Below are 23,615 nucleotides of genomic sequence, written 5' to 3'. Positions count from 1 at the left end.
AAAGATATTTTGGTACACAATCCGGTAAACATCTGTCGATAATATATACGGAAATATAGTCTGGAAGAAAGTAAAAAATTTTTATTTCTAAAGTCTTTGCAGGTGAGTTCCGTAAATACACCTGTAAAGAGCTGTAAATACACTATAAATACCTGTAAATACACCTGCAATGAGTTAAAAAATTAAAATAAACATTTTAATTTATGAACTCTTTGCAAATGTATTTCTTTGCAAGTTGAATAGTTTTCTTTGCTGAAGTTCTTTCTGAACTCTTTGTAGAAATCAGAAAGTACTTCAGTTAAGAAAACTATTCAACTTATAACATTGACAAATTATTTTGTCTTATTCTTCACTGTTAATACAACAGTTGCTAAAATGAGTGTAATATATAATCTCTTTGAAGTTTTTCTGTCAACTGCATTTGTTACTGCATATGAATTACTGAATATAGTTTTTTAACAAAGAAATCTAGTTCAAATATTTGTAATGTATAATAGAATACCTTCTAATTAACAGCTGAAACTATGTAGTTCGATACAAGTTATTTGAAAACTTTAAAAAAAATTTTAAAATGAAAACCAAATGTTTATGTTCCTAAAGACGAGCTTTGAAAACCTATGTGAGTAAATAGTGACTCTTGTTGATGAGTTTTAATTTTCATTAGTTCTATCAATTCAGGGTAGAGAAGGTCAACTGGCACTTCATAGTATAAGGTTTTAATAAATATCGCCATCGTTTTTAAATAAGCAGATGGCATTAAACATCCTATAAATCCACTCAAATAAAAGTTTTTCACTACCCAGAGTTCCCTGATTAGAGCTTTGCTCTGATCCCAAGGCACTGTAGATTCTCTTTCGATATTGCTAAAAGAAATACTATGCTTAATTACTTCGTAGTACTCGCGTTTTGCAATGACGTCATCTTCTATATGCATGTAGTATTTGGATTGATTGTAAACGTAGTCAAACATAAACACGTAATCGAGACATTGTTTTGAACGCCAATAAACTCGCTCTTTGGAGTTACTGTAAGTAGTTGGAATATTGTGCAGAGGTAAATAGAATCTCTTTGGTACCCCAATGATATTGATAAGTCCTTCTCTTAATTCTCTGTCAAAGTTGTCTTTGATAAGTTCGTACAAGGATCTTCTTTTTATAGGATTTTCTTCCGCAAGTAATAATAGAATTTGAACAGTTTCTCTCTCGTTGGCAGTAAGAGGTGTTATAAGAGATTCAAGAGTCTTTAATATATATGAAGCAGTTGAATTATTATAGGTCCGGTAAACTGTAGGGATGCCAATAATTAGGTATGCTTATTTTAAAAAAAAAAAGTTGTTTTAAGACAAATATTCTCATGTTTTCTTTAAATGTGTAGTTAAATATGATCATGAAATATTAAACCAGCATTTTGATAATTTACTAACTGTAATAAGTTAAACATACGTTGATTTGGTTTTATTGTTCCTGCAATAAAAGCTTGTTTCCTGCTGATTGGTCTGTTGCTGCTATCATATGTAAACACTTCCTCCCAGAAATAAAGGTTTGTTGAACATTCATCTTAAGAAAAAGTAAATAAATAAATTTTTATCAATATTATCTGATAATAGTTTGAAATATGTACACAGAACTTTTGATAAATAAATTCCTTAAATAAATAGTATAATAGTAAAATCAAATAAGTTTCAGCCAGAGGATCGCACTTAACAAATTTGGAAATTTTTTTGTAAAAACTCAGTATTGAAAAATTACTTTGAGAAAAATTGATGTGTAAATGTAAAAAAGTACCTTGAGAAAAATTGATGTATAAATGTAAAAAATTACCTTGAGAAAAATTGATGTATAAATGTAAAAAAATTACCTTGAGAAGAATTGATGTATAAATGTAAAAAATAGGTCACGATAATAGCAGTAGTTGTTATGGTACGCAGACCAAACATTTTTACAAGTTAAAATATTCAAATAATTGGTTCAATTCACTTAGAGAGACAACTTTTATTCAAACAGATTTTAACTTTTACGACAAAGCATTCATAAACTTACTTAAGTGTAGCCTTGGTAACAATTTGGTATTTTTGAAAGCTATTCGATTGCTTTCGTTTCTTTTGTTCAATTGTTTATTAAATTTGAATTATTCAAGCCTCCCTTTATAACAATCAACTAGAAGAAAAATTAACTGGTTGCTAGTTTTTAGATGAAGTAAAAGGGAATGGATACTTTTCGGACGAACTGAAAAAATATTAATAAATGTTTATAAATACTGATAAAGATAAACGTTTAGTTTAACAACGAACTGTTTTGTCCATCCAAAAACTAGAGTCTAATATAAGAATAAGAGTAATCTAGCATAAGTATAAATCTAGTTGACTTTTTGGTCTCATTTTCGGAGCTTATGGATAACATTTTTAGATAATCATAACTTCTGCAGTCATGCCCCCTTTATATGCTTTATAAGATGTGATTTGCATATTATTATGAAGTTTCTATGCTCACTAAATGTTCCAAGACCCAATCCCTCTTATGAAAACCCTCTCATGAAATTATCTTGTTTATTTGCTAGTTGTATATAACTTTTGTTAACTTGTATATCATCAAAATCATCAGTGAGGAAAACAGTGAGTTATTATCAAACTGTACATCCATCTGAAAAAAATAATCTTAGCTGAGATTTTAAAAAAATTCAAAGTATAAAACTCATGCACAAAACCATGCAAAAAAAAAAAAAATTCAAAGTGACGTAGACAAGGACTGTTTAGACAGTGACGTAGACAAGGACTGTTTAGGAGAACTCAATAACTTCAAGTGGAAATTAGTCTTCAAATGCAAAACAAAAATCGTTAGGCTACCTCAGATTAATATTTTTTTGGAGTAATAATTCCTCACTTATTTTTTTTGCGACCAAATCTGCATATCTGCATCATAAAATGAACCAGTTACTTTTACGTTTCTGATGATCAATTTAAGGAGTTGAACAAAACAAGGTACAAAATTGCAGCCAAAATTAGCTTTCGTTGCAAGTGCTTTTGTCGAAGTTTTGTTTTTTAATGTAAAATTGATCAAGTTCCTCCAACTTTCTTGTTTACTCCTGTAATTTTTTGTTTCGAACGTGTTTTATCAGCAGGTTCTTTCTTTTTAGTTTCATTACCACGTCTATTTGTCATACCACTTATATCAAGTTAAAAAACTATTTTATGGACAATTGAAAATGGTAGTGGGTAATTTGCACTACATGACAGTCAGTTGCTTGCAAATATTTCTCATGCAGTATTATGCAGAAAGAGGTCATTAAAATTCAAACATTGGCTTTTGATTGTAAACGAGGAAGTTAGTTAATATTCTCCGTGTGTTGTTTCCATGCAAATCTCACCTTTTTTTATTGCATCAAAAATGTAGTGGAAATGCCGGTTTCAAAGTCATTCTAACGGATATATTTTTTCTTTTTATACAGGAGAAATAGTGCTGCTCTGTATTATTACGGTATTACATTTTTTCGTTTGTATTACTTTACTGCCATAGAACTTCTACAACTTCTCAACTTTTCATGAACATTCAACTCATGACACACTGCAAGCAATCAGTACGTTAGATAATTACATAGTTTACATGATTCCTTCTGCACTTTCCCAATAATCATAGCCTGGTTAGCAGACCAACTTTGATTTCCACTTAAGTAATTAAATTTTTTTTCAAGTATATTATTGTGCGCGATGTTGTTTGTTGTTAATTCTATTATTTTGGGAGGTATTAATAAGTAGAGGATGAACACATTATAGTATGGGGAGCCATTACCCGCCTTACTCTTATGTCCGGAAGATATATTTTTTGCTTTACCAATTTACCTGTATACTAATGTCGTTAAATTTCGCAATTTAATGGCATTACTTTGTAGGTAATTTAAAATATAAACTATTTTAAGACAGGGAAAAGACTTTCAATTTTTATATAGACACGTCTTTCCAGCTAATACTCTTTATTTTTACTCAAAACCATATAATACAACAAGAGGGATTTGCCATGAGGCACGGAGGAGCGCCGCGGCGGGAAAACTCCACCGTACCAGATTCACATACTCCCCCCGTTGACTACAGCCCTTGTAGTCAACAATACAAATATAACCAACAAACTATTATGTAAGAAAAAATTTCGTTTTAATAAAGTTGTTCAAAGATTCTTCTAGTTTCTTCTCCGACAAGTGCTGCTCTACGCTTCGGACGAGTAGCTCCAAATTGTTTGGTATTTTCAGATTCATTTTCTTGTGTTAACTCTTCAACATTTTGTGTTGTACTAACTTCTAGAGGAATTAATTTCTGTAAAGGCCTAACAGTTTTCGTACATCTTTTCTCCTTAGAAATAACGGCTAACTCTGCTCCTCGTACAACTCCATCTCGACCAGTGATTAACTTTTCAATTTTTCCAACCCTCCATTGTCCACGGGGAATTTTGTTTTCACCTTTGATTAATACAATGTCACCTTTGGATAATTGGCAGTTGTTTGAGGCAGTGCATTCTTTCCTGTACAAATTATGTTGTCTCAGTTCGTTCAGGTAACTATTGTAAAATCTATTCCAAATACTTTCAAACAGTTTTCTAATATATTTTGTTCGATTGGCGCAGTCTTGTGGATATGAACAGATCGGTACATTATCTGATATTATACAATCTCTACGAGAGATGTCAGCACCAAACATTAAATGGAATGGAGTTAATGATTCACACAAGTCCTCATCACTAACATAAACTAACGGTCGTTGATTAATCGAATACTCAACTTCACATAAAACTGACGACAACTCATCATATGAAACTATTTCTTTGCATAAAGTTTTCTTGAGACAAAGTTTTACAGAACGTACTAATCGCTCATAAAACCCACCCCACCAGGGTGAAGCAGAAAGAATAAATTGTTGTCGGATGCCAGGTTTTGCCTTGAAGGTTTTTGCATTATCGCTTATTAAAAGTTCAGGACTTCCTCTTCTGGATATGAATCTTCTCAAAGCTCTTAAAAATGAAGGTGTCTGAAGATCATTTGTTAACTCTAAATGAATTGCTCTAGTTGTTGCACAAGTCAATAATAATACATACACCTTTAACACATTAGCTCTTTCATTATCTTCCTTTATAAACAACGGACCAGCATAATCAAGTCCAGTATATTTAAAGCTCCTGGTTGATTGTATTCGGAATTCTGGAAGATCAGGTTCACCCCTTTTTTTTATTGTTCGTACTTGGAAGAATTTACAGATGTAGCATTTGTGTAACACTGATTTGACAGTCTTCCTACCTTGGGTGATCCAAAATAATTTTTGTACTTCATTAAGGGTGCTTTCGACGCCTTGATGGAATACCTTTTTGTGGGCCTCTTGAATTACAAGATAACACAAATAACTGCTTTTCAGCAAAAGGATAGGGTGCTTTTAATCAAAATTTAAAACTTCACTGTTACAATAACATCCTTTTAGTCACAATAAACCATATTGGTCCTCAAACAAATTAAATGCAGTTCTTACTTTATTAAATTTTTCTTCCTTACAAATCTCATTTTGATGTTCTTTAACCCATAGATGTAAACCATAATTGTACTCATCAACTGTCAGTGTATCACATGTTAAGCTATTGTCATTAATATTTCTAATGTTCTTTAACAATTTTTTTGCAAAACGTAAAACATATGCAGTGACTCTAACTAAATGTTGTAGAGAGCTATACCTGTTTATATCAATTATGTTTTTGAGGGCAACTTCCCCACAAAACAAAGTACACAAAGACAAATTGCTAACTACCTCTGAATCAACTATTTTACCATGCTTACTACATTCTTTATCAGCCTCTCCTATTAAATGATTCTTATCAAACTCAAACATTGGAAAAATGACACTTTCCTCCCTAAGAAATTCTGGGCCTTCCACCCATCTACTGCTTTTACAATGAGACAAATCATCAGGACGAGTAGGAATGTCAGCTGGATTAATTTCACCCTGAACAAAGTGCCAACTATCACAACCAATTATCTCCCTAATTTTTACTACTCTATTTTCTACCCATGGTTTCCAACAACATGATCTACCTTTTATCCAATGTAATGCAACTAAAGAATCTGACCATGCTACAATTTTTGATACAATAACCTTATCGCCAATGGAATGTCTGACCTGTTTCATGAGTTTGGATGACAAATGACAACCTAACAGTTCTAATCGCGGGATGGACAAGGTTTTAAGTGGTGCAACTTTAGTTTTTGAGGTTAGTAAGCAGGTTTTTATTGATGCTCTTGATATAGCACGAATATAAATAACAGAAGCGTATGCTTGGGTTGAACTGTCTGAAAAGGCATGTAACTCTATTGATATATCTTCTTTAATTTCTCTTATAGCGTATCGTGGAAAGCATATATGCTGAATTTTTGAAAGCTGTAATACAAAGGACTCCCATAGAAACTTGACGCTATCAGGAATCTCCTCATCCCATTCCAGTTTATCCTTACAAAGTATTTGAAATATAGTTTTAACACGAGTAGTAATTGGTGATATGAGCCCAAGAGGATCGTAGATTGATGCAGCTAAACGTAAAATGTTTCTTTTCGTCTTGGGTAACAACTTCTCTTTTTCTAAAAGTGATTGAAACTTAAACACAAACTGGTCATTTTTAATGTCCCAATCATTTCCCAAAATCATTTTATTATTCAATGGAGTATTTATATTGACTTTATCATATTTATTGTATTTATCATTATCAACGTTAATTCCTTCAATGTTATTAATGTAGCTTTGTAATTCTAAATTATCTGTTGTCCATTTCCTAAGTTCTAAACCTCCTTTTAGCATAATATCTTTTGCTGTATGATAAAACTGTATACCATCACTTACACTGTCACACCCACAAACTAAGTCATCCACATATCAGGTAAGATCTTTTTAACAAATTCGGGGTTAGAACACAAAAACTTATTGAGATGATGCTGTATTGTTCCATTTAAAATAAATGGACTTGAAGTAAGACCAAACACAACACGAGTAAATTGATAAATAACTAATTGACCATCATGACTTAAATTAGTGAACCAAAGTAAACCAACAAAATCTCTATGTTCAGGAACAATTTCTATATTCAAAAAGGCTTGCTTGATATCAGACGTAATACCAAAAACATTCAAACGAAATCTAATAAGAATGTCAAATATCTTTGAGAGTAAGTTTGGACCAGGGTATAAAATATCATTTAATGAAGGAAAATTTACAGCACATGAAGCATCAAAAACAGCACGCACTTTTGTTGTTTCTTTAACAACAGGATGATGTGGAAGATAACATACTAATCCAGGTGGTTTGATAATTTCATCACCTGTAACCCTTTCTATTATACCATCTTTCTCATATTGTGTGAATATCTTATTATAGTCATTTAACAACTTTTCATTCGATTTTAACCTTTTATACAGGTTTTCTAAACATTTCTTTGCTATGTTAAAATTATCAGGCAGCATTACATGGTCTGGTCTGAAGGGTAATTTTGTGACGCATCTTTTACCATTAAATTTTATATCTTTTTCAAATTGATGCATAACACTGTCCTTAAACTCACCAATGGACTCAAGCTCCCAAAATTTTTCTAATTGGTTTTTTAATTCACTACCAACATTACTACGTAAAGGAAAAACACTACACTTCATGGAATGACTGTTAAAATGTTTATTTGAGTCAATTGGAATTGATAACTTGCTTTGGCCTGCCAAAATCCAGCCTAATGATGATTTAATGGCAACCGGACCATCAGAACCACGAACTACTTCACCAGTGATAAAGAAATAGTAAAAGTCAATTCCAACTAAAATATCAATACTCATTGTGGTATTAAATTTATTGTCTGCTAGTGCTAAATGTTTCAAATGTTTATAATTATTGACGGCTTCTGCAATATTTTGCCTTTTAATAGGGGTGCAAATCTCTGGGATACATAATGCTTCTAAATATGTCCACCCTTTGTTAATCTTGTGTTTCACATAAAGTTGAATTACATCTAACTCTTTTACTTGACCAACTGAGTTTCCAAAGGTATTAATAATGAGCCTCTCTTTTCGTAAAGTTTTTAGTTTTAAGGAATTTCTTAACTCTTCAATTATGTAAGAAAACTGACTTCCACTGTCAAACATTAAACACACTTTTTTTGATTGAGAATTTTGACAATCTGAAACTTGAGTTGTGGCAGTCTTAAGAAGTACAGTATTGCTGTTGTTTGACCATGTGTGAGTTGCATTAGTTTCTTTTGCTTATTGATTTTTTGGGTTTTTATATTTACTTTGATCACTGTCCTTTTGACAGATTGAGATGTGATGGCGTTTACCACATTTATTGCATAAAAAATTACTACTACAATTTTTGCTTATATGACCACTTCGTAGACAAACAAAACACCTTGCTAACTTTCTTAGAGTGGCTACACGAGCTTCAATATTGGTGACTACACGGTATTTAGTAGAGGAATGGTTACCTTGACAATACAAACACTTATTATAATCTTGACCTCCTTGGGCATGTAAGTTTTGTGTAGTAAATTGAATGTTTCCATTCACATTATTTCGTTTCTGTTCTTTCTGTCCATGAAGACTTTGACATCTTTCTTTGACTAAAAGTTCTTCATTAAAAAATTCCAACATTTTTTCTAATGACCAAATATTATTACCAAACCTTCTTGAAATAAGGATTTTTAACTCTTCAGGTATTCTTTCATTAAGAATAGGTATAAATAGACAACCATATGAAGTGATGTGCATTTTTAATGAATTTAGATTTCTGATACAGATTTCAATCTCGTTATAAAGCTTCCTCAATTGTTCAAGATTATCCATTGATGTCACAGGACGAACTTTTAACAAGGTTTCCATGTGTGCAGTAATTTGCACTTGAGGGTCTGCATATCGTTGCTTTAAAATATCAATTGCTTCTTTATAGTTTTCATTTGATGGAGCATGAAGCAAATATTTTTTTAAATATGAAAATTTATCTATTTCACTTAAGGAATCATTTTGATTAATGGTGGCATTAAATTGGTCCCAAAATGAATACCATTTTAGAGGGTTTCCATCAAAGGTTTGTATTTCTAATTTAGGCAATTTACAGTTAAATGAGATGCTTTGTGAACTAACAGATTGAGAATTGGGTGACACTTTTTGAAAATTTTTTTTGTAATCAATTTGTGCAAGAAGTTGATTAGAATGATGTACAAATCTTTTGGACTGAATGACGAATTTAGCAATGTCGTCTGGCTCCTTTAAATTAATAATTTCTTCCTCGACTTCTCTAAGTTCTATTAAACTGCTACTTAATGAGTTCCTCAATCCTCTTAGAATGACTAAATTACTATCACCATTATTTAACAAGTTCGTTTCAATTTCCTCATTAATTTCGTTTATGTCGTTTTGAAGACCCGCTCTTCGCGATATTTTCCTATTTAAGGCTGCCATAATAAATGAGTATGAATGTCAAAACAATCTCTGAAAATATAACTTATGTCAAACAAACTTTGTTGATGTTTAAACAAACTCGATGTAAACAAGAACTAAACTAACTCAATAAAGCAACAACTTTCTAGTCATCGGGCGCCAATTTAAAATATAAACTATTTTAAGACAGGGAAAGGACTTTCAATTTTTATATAGACACGTCTTTCCAGCTAATACTCTTTATTTTTACTCAAAACTATATAATACAACAAGAGGGATTTGCCATGAGGCACGGAGGAGTGCCGTGGCGGGAAAACTCCACCGTACCAGATTTCACAGGTAAATTTAATTAAATTTTAATTATCACTTTCTCTGCGATCTGTTATTTCTTTGCATGTTTTGTCAAAATATTTTATGAGATATTTTTATTTTCCTATGTTTTATAATTGCGAAAATCTAAAGCTGCTATTTAATTTAACAAAAGCTTTAGATGCTTGAAAACACTGCACGCACACACGCACACACACGCACACACTCACACACACACACACACACACACACACACACACACACACACACACACACACACACACACACACACACACACACACACACACACATACAAACACACCAATCTCAAGCTCCACAACTGAAATTTGGTATCACCTCAAAAACATGAAGCAAAAAGAAAACATGAGAAAAACCGACAACGATTGTTGGAACAGCATCACTAAAGTCAAAGTTCTCAACATTTTTTTAAAAGCAAATTTAAGAAGCGACTTTAAGACTATTAGCACGAAATGAATTTCAATTCCGCGGTTAACGGACCTTTTATTCAATCTATAAAGAGTGAAAAAGATTATAATTTAACTTGAAAATCAGAAGCAAGCATTTGAGTAAATAAAAATGATTTCAGTTTTTGTGAAGAATAACTTTAAAGGCAGTTTCAATTCAGTTTCCAGAATGCATTTCTCGCTTGGAAGAGTATTACGTTTCAAAGAAAGGACCTTAAAAGACTGCCTACTTACTGTTCCCAAAAAATCCAAATGACCTGTAATTTATTTAAAAAGTATGTGGCCCAAAAAAACTTTTCGGTAATACCATTAATCTCAAAATAACTGGATAAGTAGTTATTACATTTGTGTGGACAACCAACTAATTTTACACCGTTGATTTTTGTAGATAGAGATTGCTAATGCACAAATACTGCATAAACTATTAGCTGATCTCTGTAAATACGCAAAATCTTGAGATTTTTTTCAGAATTCCTTTACATTATTATAATATGTGTTTTTTCATTTGTTTAACTATTTAAAAATAACATACTGAAATAAAAGATCGTACTCCTGTGAAGTGAAAACTTTGCTTCTACTTGATTTTTGCTTTGATTCAATTTGATTTTTACATCTACAAACAATGCAACTTGGCATAATAATAGTAATCTAATATTAAATTCTGAAAAACTATTTGATATTTCATTATAACTATACCTCTTAAGGAATATCTTTCATATACAGTCGAGCATTTTTGAGCAGCATTGTGCTCAAAAATTTAGCACACATTTGATTTAAGTTTCATTCTTCTTCTTTTAATTGAATTTTTAGGTGGTAGACTTCTTATGCCTTTTCTATTTTTTTTATTTACAGTTAATTAAAACAAACCTTATATAGAACAAAAAAAAAGTAGAAAAATAATTACTTTATTTTAACCATCTAATTTTAACTTAAACAGAGACCGCTACTTAAAGCGGTGTAAAAAAGCCGCTCATAAGTTTAGCACACTTGCACTCCTATTGTCTTTTAACTGCCGTTTTTCACTTTTTGACGTCAAATTTTTACTAAAAAGTAAATTTAACTATCCTTTTTTACATAATAACTGAACAAAAGTTTCTAAGATATCCATAGTATGTATTACTTCATTTGAAATAAACTTGGTATTTTTCGCTTAAATTTTGTCCATAATTTGACCAATGAAATGGGAAAAAAATCAATTAGCTCTGAAATAAAACAGAGTATTGTAGGACTACATCTTGGTGGTTTCAACAGTTCTAAAATAGCTCGAACTCTTAACTCTGTATCTCGTTCATGTGTACTTAGAACAATTCAGAAATTTGAAAAAACCGATACTACTGCACACAAAAACCGATCTGGACGACCAAGAATAAAAAGTATCACCGATGATAATAGTATCCATAGAATCGCAAGAAAAAACCCTAAATACTCAGCCAAAGAGATTGCGCAAGAAGTGAGTTTGGCTCTAAAAAATCATATCTCAAGACAAACTGTAAATAGAAGATTGATTGATCGAAAACTTTGTTGCTAAGTTGCTGCCAGAAAACCACTGCTTAAACCAATTGATCGGTTAAAACATCAAATTTTGTAGAGCTATTTTGAAAATTACTAATTATGAACTAAGGAGAAGAATATATAGTGACAAATCCAACTTTACAGTTGTTAACCGAAAGAACAGAGTGATTATCCGAAGGCACTATAATGAGATGTTTCATAGTCGCTTCATTGTGCAGCGACTACAAGGTGGTGGAGGTTCAGTAGGCATATGGGGTTGCATCACTTATGACGGCCCAGGTCTCTGCTACTTATACGATGGTCGTATGGATCAACATAAATATATCGAAACGCTTGAAAATCATTTAATCCCGACTAGAGACATCTTTTTTAGCAATGAGTCAGAGTGTCAGTTTCAACAAGACAACGCTCCTTGTCACAAGGCGAAAACGGCGACTCTTTGGTTTAAAGAAGACAACATTAAGGTACTTCAGTGGCCAGCTAGATCACCTGACCTTAATCCAATCGAAAATGTAGGAACTGTACTGGACCGCAAACTCACTAAAGCTCCCGTAACATCAGCTGAACATCTTAAGGAAAGTTTGAAAGAGTCGTTCTACAGCTTATCAACTGATTATTTCCAAAAACTTTTTAACTCCATTAAAAGAATATGTGAACTATGCATGAAGAACAAAGGTGGACATATCCCTAATTGATCTTGCTATTGAAGCAAACTTAAATCCAGCTGTGCTAAACTTATGAGCAGCTTTTTTCGAACTTTTTTTTTGTATACTAACTTTGAATAAAGATTTTTAATCATAGACACTTGTTTTTTTTAGCTTTTTTTTCTCTTAATGTAATTAAAAAAGCCAAATAAATATGTTTTGGTTTTTTAAAAAACCTTAAATTTCTTATTTTTTACTTTTATTTCATTTTTAAAGAAAAAAACGCAACGTAAATCTGTGTGCTAAATTTTTGAGCAGTATTGTATATGATGTCTTTCGTATAGAGTATGGATGTCTTTTGTATAGAGTAGGGATGTCTTTCGTATAGAGTAGGGATGTCTTTCGTATAGAGTAGGGATGTCTTTCGTATAGAGTCGAGTTATGAGATTGGAGTTCAAAAAATTATTTTTATCAAATATATTTAGTTATATGTTAATATATTATATCAAATATATATTTCTAAATATATCTTGCGTTTTGGTTATGAGTTACATAATAGGATGTTACTATCAAAAATCATTAATTACTGCATATAGAAACAATTGCTGCTTCCCGTACAGTTGTGATAAAAACATTCTAGCGATGATAGCTCTCTAGCGATAATAACTTTCTAGTGATAATAACTTTCTAGCGATAATATCTCTCTAGCGATAATAACTCTCTAGCACAAGAGCACAGAGTAATTTTAATCTGAAAGGTATACGAATTATGTTTAAATTATGTTTTAATTTCTCCTTAAAGAAAAAAGTTAAAGAAGCTTAAATTGCATTCGATGTAATTCATATGTACTAAAACAGACAGAAAATAGATATTGAAAATGTTTATTTTCTATATTTATTTATTTCTAACTTACATTTTAACTTTAAAACTCTTTATTTACGGTTTCATTTGAGCAACAACAACAAAAAAGAAGCTTTTTAAAATCATATCAACCTTTTTTTTCACTTATTTTTAAATGTTTAAACTCTATTTTGAAAATAATTTGGTATTTCAGACTTTTTTTAAATTTAGTATCGGGCGCTTGGAGATTACATTTATTATAAGATATTTCTTAAAAACTTTCTGCTGTCTTTGGTAAAAAGTTTTTAAGAAATATCTATTAATAAATGTAATCTCCAAGTTCTCCAAAAAATAATAGTTAACAAAGAATTATTATTTTTTGGAGAACATAACACCCATTAAATGAAGTAAAAAGCACAATAGTGAAGGAGTAATTCATAATTGAAATCGGGAGAGCGGGGGGAGAAGCGATTCACTAAGTCGACCTTTGTGAAAAAAAAAACCTCATTTCAGCGAATAGAAAGTTACAGGTATGAAATTCTTCTCTATTATTGCTAGGCCTTATCTACATTTAATAATATAAGTTACATTCATTTAACTAAAACAATTAAATGTAAAAAATATTATCAAACGTAACTGAAATTGTGGTATTACGCTGGGAGAAATGGACCATGGAGAGAAATTGTGGTATTACGCTGGGAGAAATAGACCATGGAGAGAATTGTTCAACTGGTTCAAAACACATTTTACAAGCTTTATCAAAATTTTAATCTTTATTTTTTTTCTTACTATTTGTGCATGTTAAATATATCATTTACTATTTGTGCATGGTAAATATATCATTTACTATTTGTGCATGTTAAATATATCAGTTATAAAGCAATAAGCAGACACACACACAAAAGCAATAAACTTTTGTTATTTATATTAAAAATTATACAACTAAAATATTTAATGCACTTAAGTTCTCTTTAAAGAAAAAACCATCCTTGTTCCTGACTGTCTCAGTCTTATTTAGCTTTGTCAACTTACATTTAATGTCTTTCATAAATAGACATGCAATGTCTTCAACATCAAAACTCTATTCATCTCCATTCATATCAAATCCCTTCCTTACAAATGACAACATAAAAAGCAGGTTTTTTTGCACCATATTTACACAGAACACAATCATCTTTCATCACACCTTTCATATCTGCATAAGTAGCAGTAATTCTCACGATGCTGCCTCATTAAAAGTGTGTGGAGGCAATATAACAATATGAATAATATATTCTTTAGCAAACACCAAAGCCTCATAAGAAAGTTGACTTTCATGGTTGTCCATGACGAATAAAATCTGATGCGTTGCGGACGTGTTCAACGTTGTCAAAGAATATATTAAGAAACACTTTAAAGCAGTTCTCTCGATGTAAATAAATTCTCTTGTACTGACAAAAACACTATTCAGTGCTTGTAAATTTCCTTGTAGAGATCCTGAGCATTAAAATTCTGTGAAAAGAAAAGACATGCTTTAACTAATACTCAGCCAGTGAGAAAAAAAGATTAATTGAAAAGTTTACTTTAAAATTAACATAAAGAAAATATATTTCATTTTCCACTTTCCAAGTTTTTTTTCTCGCGGTGTTTTCTTGTAAGTCCATCTTCAAAGTTTATCTCAGTAATTACAAGCAAGTGGACTATTTAACACTGAAAAACTCACAAAAACTTTTATAGGATCATTAAAAAAAGGAAATTTAGAAAAAAACAAAGTGTTGTTTAATGAACCTCTGAGGTATTGAATCATAGACTTAAAGATAACTATAAATGTTAATTTTTAAATTAGTAGATCAGAGGTTAGTTAAGCAACTTATTTACCCAGCTAACACAAAACGTTCAAGAAACGTTCGTAGAACGTTATAAACGGTCGGGGACGTTCTAAGAACGTTCTAAAAACGTTTCCAACGTTTTTCGAACGTACTTGAACGTTTTGTGTTAGCTGGGTAGTTATTTTTCAGGAAGAAAAATTTTCAGAAAGATTCTATTTAAGTTACATAACTTATATCGATTATGGCATTTGAAATGTTTCAAATTTCTGTATGGAGATTGATATTCACATACCTCCTGTCATTTCATGAAGTGGAAGTTTCAAAATAACGTCAGAGAACAATTGAAGAGGCGTGAAAAAGTTAGCACTTTTTAGAAGTTCATCAATCGCGAACTTTTTAATAATAAAAAGACAAACAAACTTAAGTACTTTGAAAAAAAAAAAGTATACAAAAAAAAAAAAAATAACATATTTATGTTAAAAAATTTTTTTGTATTAATTTTTATTGATTTCAAAAAACAGGAAAACTTATCTCTATCGAAACATATGTTGCTTGGTTTAAAAAAACTTACAATCGTTGTTTTTTTGTTAAACAACAGTTGTTCGACACATTACTTGGGAAAGGAGAAAAAATGACCTGAAAAAAAAATTCAAAATGTTAAACTTTCTGTTCTTTCATAACAAGCGTTTTTTTTTAAAGTGATATATTTGAAAATTTAGATTTTTACGTTTTTTAAAAATAGTTTCATATTTTCACATGCTTGTTTTCCAAATATTACACATACATACTTATTTTGAAATAGATCTAAATGCTAAGTTGAAAAACTTCAGAAAAAGAAAATTTATATATTCTTACAGAATTTTTTAAAAATACCTTTGTCGTTGTAACTTACAGAATTTACATCTGTTAATTACAGTGATGAAAACATCTTTCTTAAATATTTTTGAATGAGTTACTTTTGAATTAATTACTTTGGTAAAACATGGCCTAACGAGACCATTACGCCGAAAATGCATTTGTTGAAAATTGTGTTCATTTAATAAGAAATTTGGGTTTGGGATATTTACGGAGAGCAAGGTGTACAATTTAACAGTATGAACAGCATCTTTTGTCATATAAACGCAACGACTGAAGTGTAGTCTATCTGAGCACAACATCAAAAAATCCCCAAAAGCTTTGAAAATCAGACGAACCATTAAAAAAAGAAAAGCTTTGTGAAGTTTCTCAGATGAATTGTATAAACAAAACTTAAAACCACAGCTTAATTTCGATGTTCTTTGTAAGAATATTTTATTATATATATTATATATTGTATATTTCCGAATAATACAAATAAAAATAGTTTTGTAAATTTATAACGAATATTTTATTTTATCAATTCAATAAATTGCAATTTTTTTTTTTTAATTTTTCTTTAATATTTTGGCACCTGCAACAAAATAGAAAATTTAGGGAAAAAAACGTAAAAAAAAAACGTAAAAATATATCGAAAAAAGCAATTCTTTAAAATTTGACGAGCTCTTTGAATATTTAAATTCTTTCTCTTAAAACATTCCGTTTTCTCAAAAATCTTCCTTAAACTTTATAGCAAAAATATACGCAAAGTTCTTACAATTTTTTGATTGAACAAATTTTTTTATTTAATACTTTTCTTTCTTGAAAGCTAGTAATAGTAAATATTTATTTAAAAAAATCTTAATAAGCCATTGTTGAAAAAAAAAAAATTTTAATTAAGTTATTAAAATCAGGGCTAATTTAAGTTTTTTTTTTCATTTTACATATTAAAAGTTTAATCGAAAATGTGTTTGTTAATGCGAAGGGCCAACAATAAAGTTCCATTTAAAAACTGTCGTGTGTAATCAGTCTCAATAGCTTTTTAGATGTACCTTTTTTTTCCTATTTCTTCCACTCATGCTTCTAAATCTACGCTAGATAACACATTTAAGAGATAGCTTATAGAAAAGCTGAATCGCCTACCTTTTTTCATTCATAAAATATTTCGCAAAACTTAAAAAGGTTGGAGATTACGAAGGGATTATTACCTCTACCTCCTCAGTTTAAAAAAGTCCTTCTCTACCCCCACTTATTTAATTAATAATAAACTCAGCTGCGATTGAATTTACAATGATTGTAAATTCAGTCACAATTGAATTTTATAATTTTTTAACCAAATAAATCTTAGCTCATAACGTTGTCAAGACCTCTTTTGTTTTTGTAGCTCTAATACATTAACTCAACTTTCATTTTTTGGACAAAAAAAACTATTTTAATTCTTTTCATGACATCTTGAATAAGTTGACACGTAAATCATTTATGATATTTTGACATGAATCTCAGATTTTTTTCCTCAATATACATAACATATAACACCCCATGGTCAATTGGTTAAGTAGTACTTTCGCTTTTCACAAATATTGCTTTGTTTTTTTTTTTTTTTATTACTTCTGTCAAATGTTAAATTTTTTTTTCCTTTTAGCATTTGATCGGTGTTATTTTTAATTTATTTTAGAAGTGAGTTGCGCATCTTTTTGTTTACAGCTGGTCATATTTCACATAGTTTGCTTTTTATTCCCGTAAAGGCGAAAAAACTGCTCAGAATCGGATTAAAAGTTCTTTTCCGGAAAATTCTAGCTTTAAAATGATCAACGTGCAACTCAAATATATCCTTCTTAACAACTGAAAATCACTTGAAATATCTTGGATTTTTTAAGAAGCTCGATAAATGGAGGTTCACACAATGAAACTATATTCGTAACATTCATCTCAAACGTATTTTTTTGAAGAGAATCATTAGAGTCGAAAAATGAATTATCTGCAATAACATCAACCTAAAATGATTCGAGATGAAAAATTTACTTATGAAAGTGATTTAAAAAGAGAAGTAATGCGGGAAGGGAATCATGAAGTTAAAACAAAAATTCATAAAAAATATTTCTTTCTTATCAACTCAATATTTTTCACTTATCGGAAGTGTAAAAACTTTTGAAGTCTCCAAATGCCGATAGAAATTTTTTAAACTTAATAATGAAAGTTGTGGTCATACACTAACTCAAACTAGACAACTTTGAATTAATTTTTTTTAAAAAGAAGGTGTACCCACACACATGTTGATGTCATATGCGGAAATCTAAACTGGTACACGAAATAAAAAGGAAATTGAGTTTACGAGTGATCAGTTTCTTTAACTTAAGAATGATTTAATTTCTATATAAATGGGCTTTATATAAATGGGTTAGTATGAAAAATAAATATTGGAAATAATTTATTGATAGTTATCAAAAATGGATAATCGAAGAACTACAATGGATAAAAACTTTAAAAAATATAAAAGGGAAGACGTAATGAAACACGTAACTCCGGAAGATTGTTGGGTGACAGTAAAAGGCAGTGTTTACAATGTAACAAAATTTCTAGAAAACCATCCTGGAGGTCCTAACTTGATTTTGGCGCAGGGGGGATCTGATGTAACTAATCTTTTAAATAATGGAGCTGTGCATCAACACTCATTAAGTGCTTATTATCTGCTAGAGCAATATAAAATTGGTTATATTGAGGGAGAGGATGACGAGGTATTAATATAAACATAAATACATTAGTTAATTTTTTTATTTTATAGATTTATTATACACCAAAATTTTTTTATATGCATGTATTGTATAATAATATATGTATACAATATTTTATGTGGGTACAAAACTGACAGAAAATAGTAAAATGCTTTGATGATTATAATCCTTTTAACTACTAAGATTAACTACGATAAGCTATTTTTTATAGTCAATTTTTTTTACATCTTTTTGACTTAAAAACAAAAAAAATTGTCTGTGTAAATGAATTCTTACATGGACTCTTGTTAACTTTTTGAATTTCATATAATGTTAGACACATTTAAAGAGGTATTTATATTTTAGAGTTATCACCACTTGTTTTAGAGTTTTACTTATTTCATTGTTTTTTTTAGAGCTCCTGTTTATTTCACCATTTATTTTAGAGCTATGCTTAACGTTACAAGTTATGCAGCTATTAAAAAGTTTTTTTTTTAAATATTGCTTTGTAAAAGTAAAGTTATAAGTATGTACTCCATATGTAATAAATATTGAGTATTGGCTTTTAGTTTTCACAGAAGAATGGGTTTTCAATGGAGGGATGGAATGAGGTGAATTGTTTGATAGTACTTTTACATCAATATTTTTTTTTAAATTTTAATATTTTTGCTCATTACTATTTTTGCTTAAAATTTGTTTCTTAATTTTGGTTTTTAAGAATTATGAACCATATATGCTTTACATTAATATTGATTGTATTCCACTATAGGCAATTACTTGATAGCATCTGTTGTTCATGTATAAATGATTTTTAATAATTTATAGTTACATGTTTAAAAAATTTATTGATATTGAAGCTGATATTTTTTGGGAATAAAGCATGGCTACTTTAGAGTTATATTTTAGTTTAAAACAAAAGCCTGCTAGATGAGCTTAATAAAGCTTTCACTAATTATTACTAATTTTATGCAATTTTAGGCAATTCATTATGAATCATAACTTACTTATCTCTAATTGTTCAATAAGGTCTTATAAAACATTTTAAATTTAGGTTAAATACAGTAAAAACGCAGTATAAACATTACCCTTTACTCTTATTTATTTTTTTGTGTATTTAGATAACTTTACTTTGATGCTCGAATGTATAAGACATAACGAGATAATTTCTGTCTTAGTGTTTTCAAATTGTAATAGATTAATAGTGATTATTTGGATTTTTAAGATTTATAACTTGGTTGCTCATTTAAAAGTTTGAGTTTAGTAGTTCAATGTAGTGATGATATTAAATCTAAAAAGTAAAAAGGTATAAAATTAAATTACCATGGTAATTAAGCAACCCATTTTATAAAACTTCTAACTTTCTCCATGACAGGTTACAAATTGGTTTACATAAGAATTTTTTCAAGATTGCAGCCATAAATTATCTGCAGCATAGAGGGCTTTTGATAAATTGAAACATAATTTCTCATATCGGATTACTTTGAAAATAAATCCAGTGAAATGAAGTGGTGTCCCTGCTATGGGTTGTCCTTTATTTGTTAATATTTCTAATTTTCTTTTCTATGCAAATGTGTTTTTCTATTAACTAATTATATTAAACGTAAAAAGCTTTCTGTTCAGTAATTTTTCTTTTGTTATATGGTTTTAGCAAGTTATTTTAAAAATATTTTTTTCATAAGCCTTTTTAAATGCAGCGATTAAAATTCCATCAAAGATTTGAAGTTGCATTTTAATGTTCACCGAGCTGATAATATTTTAGGAAAGAAAAAAAGAATTTCGGTATTTTGATTTAGAATAGCTGGAAAATTGTAAAATGGGTAGCAAAAAAGTTGAGACAAAAGTTAAGTTAATTTTTCTCATATAAATCAATATGAAGATGTTTAGTTTTACATAATTTGCAAGCTATTATGTGTCTAAAATATAAATTAAAAAATATTTTTTAAAAATGAGGCTAAAAGTTTCCAGGAAAGAAAATCTTTAAGAAAGTGTTAAAAGTTACACTATAAAAAACCCAAAAGTGAGAAAATCAGAAATCGACTATCACTTTTGAGGCCAAATATTGGAAAATATCTTATACCAATTGTCGAAAATGCAAATTTCTTACATAAACGAAACACAACAACAAAAAACAGAGATGATCAAGCTTTGAGAGTCAAAATATTTAGTCGAAAGTTGGTAAACCATCTTTATGGAAAGAAAAGAAGATATAATGATCAACAACGAAAAATATTTCATTTCAGGTCTCCATCGGTTTCGCTTATTCTTAAAACCAACTCATGTTCCATCAAATCTGAACTATATATTGAGGAATGCTTGATGAAAAGACTTCTCCCATTTCTTTATAAGCACTATCGCGAATTTCAGTAAATATTTTGGCCCGATTTAGCAAGTACCCATTACTAAAATGTAACTGTTACATGAATGGACGAAAACTTGAACAATATTGCTAAGGATCATTCCGTCATGTTCTAAAGCAGGGTCAATCGAAAATATTTGGGTTGCTTAGCACAAAAAGTTAACGAGAACGGCTGGGAAGCAAAAGTAACCGATTAGTTGGTCAAAATTATGAAATATATTTTTAGTTTTTTATTATTTAAAAAGTGGAAACTTATAAATGAATAAATACTTTACAAAATGCAAAAAATCGTTTGTTTTTTCGTTTCTTAGCTTTTGAGATATTTAATCTTAAGTTTTCTCTTAACTTTTTTGCCACCCGTTAAGTTATATGGAAGAGTTAGTGCAGGTAACTCGATACGTATTGCCTCGCCAATAGCGAATTAATTTACGGTGAACAGACGTAAATGCGTATATAGTGTAGGCATAACGGATAACTGACGCAAGCACAAAGAGATATTGATGCGAACGTGATGTTGAGGCTTTTTTAATAAGCGCAGTTTTACTTCAACACAAACTCGCGTTTAGTCGTATTTATGCTGGTTTACAGTCAATAAATTCACACATAACTTTGCATTCACTTTTGCGACCATAACCTTTCGGAAAAAAATTTGTGAGTCAAAGCTCTTAAATGTAATCATCAGAAAATTCAGTATGATTCAAACAAATTGAATATGACAAAATGTCCTTAAACTTAGTTTCATGTAGCACTTGGCAAATGCAGCGCCATATATTTCAAAACACTGATATGCGTTAAAACTTGCAGTAGAAACTAAACGGTTGCTCTGAAAAAGATAATTCCTCAACATTTATTGTCAAAGATTAGCACCATTAAAAACTTTTTAAGTGTTTAGTTAGAATATATGTGGCTTAAAATCTCTACTTTTTCGTTTGCCTTAATTTTTTTTTTTTATATACCACATATTATCTCTTTTAGGATCTTGTGGATTGGAATAAGGGAATGGTTTTTCAAGCGCATAAATTTGGGAACAATTATTTGAAATGGGTACATTCTCCTGTAAACAAGAAGTTAAAATTATTTGATTCTAATTTTGTCGAATTTTTCTCTAAAACCCCATGGTATGTTATACCATTAGTATGGATTCCTATTATTATAATTGTCTCGATGCTTTCAATAAGTGAAATGCACGAAAACCTCTCAGATAAATTAAAGTTTGACAATACTAATCTATACAAGCCTTTGGCTGTGGCATGTTTTTGCTTCAGTTTTTCAGTTGGTTTACCACTATGGACATTAATTGAATATATACTACATCGTTATTTATTTCATTTGGAGCCTAAAGGACCTTCGTTTTTCTGGATCACAATGCACTTTTTCTTTCACGGACAGCACCACAAGGTTAATACAAATTCTGACGTTTACTGATTTTCAATTTCAGATTAAATTACCAATCACGTGTTCCTGAAGGTTGAATATCTTTAGAGCGTTAGAAAATCGCTAGAGAAAACGTGACTCTCTTTCTAAATAATGAAATTGACCATTTTGTTCTTTATTTAAAAGGTACCGTTTGACGAAATGCGTTTGGTTTTTCCCCCTGCTTGTGCTTCAGTTTTTGCTTACTTATTAAACCTAATTCTTGTATCAATTCTGCCATGTGGATTCGGACGAGCGATTTTTGCGGGAGGTATGTTAGGCTACGTTATCTATGATTTAACACACTATTATCTGCACCACGGATCACCTGTTAGAGGCAGTTGGCTCCATTCTCTGAAGTACTACCATGTTCTTCATCATTTTGACGATCATAACACAGGTTCTCTTTCTCTTTTTTTTCTCGGGAACTTTTAATTTTGTAGCAAAATTTTAAAAATATTTTTTTCTCGTCTAGGTTTTGGTATCTCTACGAAGTTGTGGGATTACCCTTTCTCTACTGTAAATAAGAAATTTTTAACAAAATCTAGCTAGTATATTTAATAATGGTCATCAACGATGCTTCTAAATGGCTTTTGGCAAGCTACATATTTTTTTTTTTTAGAACAGTTTTCTATTATTTAAGAGCATTTGATCTTGTTTCAAATGCTGATAAATATTATTTTGCGAACGGAACCTTTTTTTTTTTTTTTACGATTTTCATTTAAACTTTCTTTTTAAAAACAAGTCTTACTTCTATTTTCTAACTATTGTCTATATTTGTAAAGACTTTTCATTTGGATATTACGCGGGAATATTTTGAGTTTAAAATTGACATTTTTCTCTTAACTGAGGGGTGATTTTAAAAAAGTACTCCGAGCATTTTTAGTACTTAACGAAGCATTATTTATATCGAAACGAAACAAACATGACGCTTACCTTTTTTTTTTTTTTTTTTTTTTTTTATTATTTCAACGGCGCCAATCAAACATTGAATAAATTGTTAATTAATATTCATTGATATTTCAGTAAAGAGTTGTTTTTATTAAACGAATTGTATTCAGTGGAGATCGCGTAAATTATGAATTAAGTTTTGAAATGCAATTCAACGGAACTTTAAGTTAAAGTAGTGACAAGCATAAACATATTCATACTTGCTTGTACCTCACTAATATTGGAAAACCTTGAATATCGTTTCTAGAAAGGCTTGCTAATAGTACGGAGATAATCAAATTTACAAAAAAATTCTTGTATTCGCGTATTCCAATAATCCT

At 30.0% G+C, this 23,615-nt stretch overlaps 5 protein-coding genes across 7 annotated transcripts; 1 reads left to right on the top strand and 4 right to left on the bottom strand.

Moving 5' to 3' along the window:
- Positions 1 to 365: 365 nt before the first annotated feature.
- Positions 366 to 2,014, bottom strand: LOC145194044 (alpha-1,3-mannosyl-glycoprotein 4-beta-N-acetylglucosaminyltransferase A-like). The gene is made up of 3 exons (XM_090069570.1): positions 1,858 to 2,014; positions 1,443 to 1,556; positions 366 to 1,311 (listed from the first exon to the last, which is right to left on the bottom strand). The coding sequence occupies exons 1-3, from the start codon at positions 1,934 to 1,936 to the stop codon at positions 587 to 589; spliced, it is 918 nt and encodes a 305-aa protein (XP_089925696.1). The 5' UTR covers positions 1,937 to 2,014; the 3' UTR covers positions 366 to 586.
- Positions 2,015 to 3,931: 1,917 nt separating this feature from the next.
- On the bottom strand, positions 3,932 to 11,497 carry LOC149881059 (uncharacterized). Of its 2 annotated transcripts, XM_090069560.1 has the most exons (4): positions 10,923 to 11,497; positions 10,759 to 10,839; positions 5,504 to 6,600; positions 3,932 to 5,355 (listed from the first exon to the last, which is right to left on the bottom strand). In XM_090069560.1, the coding sequence occupies exons 3-4, from the start codon at positions 6,152 to 6,154 to the stop codon at positions 5,209 to 5,211; spliced, it is 798 nt and encodes a 265-aa protein (XP_089925686.1). In that variant the 5' UTR covers positions 6,155 to 6,600; positions 10,759 to 10,839; positions 10,923 to 11,497; the 3' UTR covers positions 3,932 to 5,208. The 2 variants fall into 2 exon arrangements, with proteins under 2 accessions (XP_089925686.1, XP_089925685.1); XM_090069559.1 differs by lacking the exons at positions 10,759 to 10,839; positions 10,923 to 11,497 and having other exon boundaries at positions 5,504 to 6,817.
- Positions 4,145 to 5,133, bottom strand: LOC149881061 (uncharacterized). Its single transcript, XM_090067926.1, has 2 exons — positions 5,128 to 5,133; positions 4,145 to 5,080 (listed from the first exon to the last, which is right to left on the bottom strand). Exons 1-2 carry the CDS (start codon positions 5,131 to 5,133, stop codon positions 4,145 to 4,147), a joined length of 942 nt encoding a protein of 313 aa, XP_089924052.1.
- LOC149881060 (uncharacterized) lies at positions 6,877 to 8,142 on the bottom strand. The gene has a single exon (XM_090067924.1). The coding sequence runs from the start codon at positions 8,140 to 8,142 to the stop codon at positions 6,877 to 6,879; it is 1,266 nt and encodes a 421-aa protein (XP_089924050.1).
- Positions 11,498 to 18,123: 6,626 nt separating the features above from the next.
- On the top strand, positions 18,124 to 23,391 carry LOC145194456 (fatty acid 2-hydroxylase-like). Of its 2 annotated transcripts, XM_090069563.1 has the most exons (5): positions 18,133 to 18,599; positions 19,145 to 19,186; positions 21,907 to 22,329; positions 22,492 to 22,744; positions 22,820 to 23,391. In XM_090069563.1, the coding sequence occupies exons 1-5, from the start codon at positions 18,312 to 18,314 to the stop codon at positions 22,894 to 22,896; spliced, it is 1,083 nt and encodes a 360-aa protein (XP_089925689.1). In that variant the 5' UTR covers positions 18,133 to 18,311; the 3' UTR covers positions 22,897 to 23,391. The 2 variants fall into 2 exon arrangements, with proteins under 2 accessions (XP_089925690.1, XP_089925689.1); XM_090069564.1 differs by lacking the exon at positions 21,907 to 22,329 and having other exon boundaries at positions 18,124 to 18,599.
- Positions 23,392 to 23,615: the final 224 nt, after the last annotated feature.

The sequence above is a fragment of the Hydra viridissima genome, unplaced genomic scaffold (genome assembly GCF_058129835.1).
Source record: "Hydra viridissima isolate aposymbiotic clone 2 unplaced genomic scaffold, HvirCarnegie_v1 scaffold_12, whole genome shotgun sequence".
Lineage (NCBI taxonomy): Eukaryota > Metazoa > Cnidaria > Hydrozoa > Anthoathecata > Hydridae > Hydra > Hydra viridissima.
Note: the sequence above shows the minus strand (reverse complement) of the source record. Positions and strands in the feature narration are given on the sequence as shown.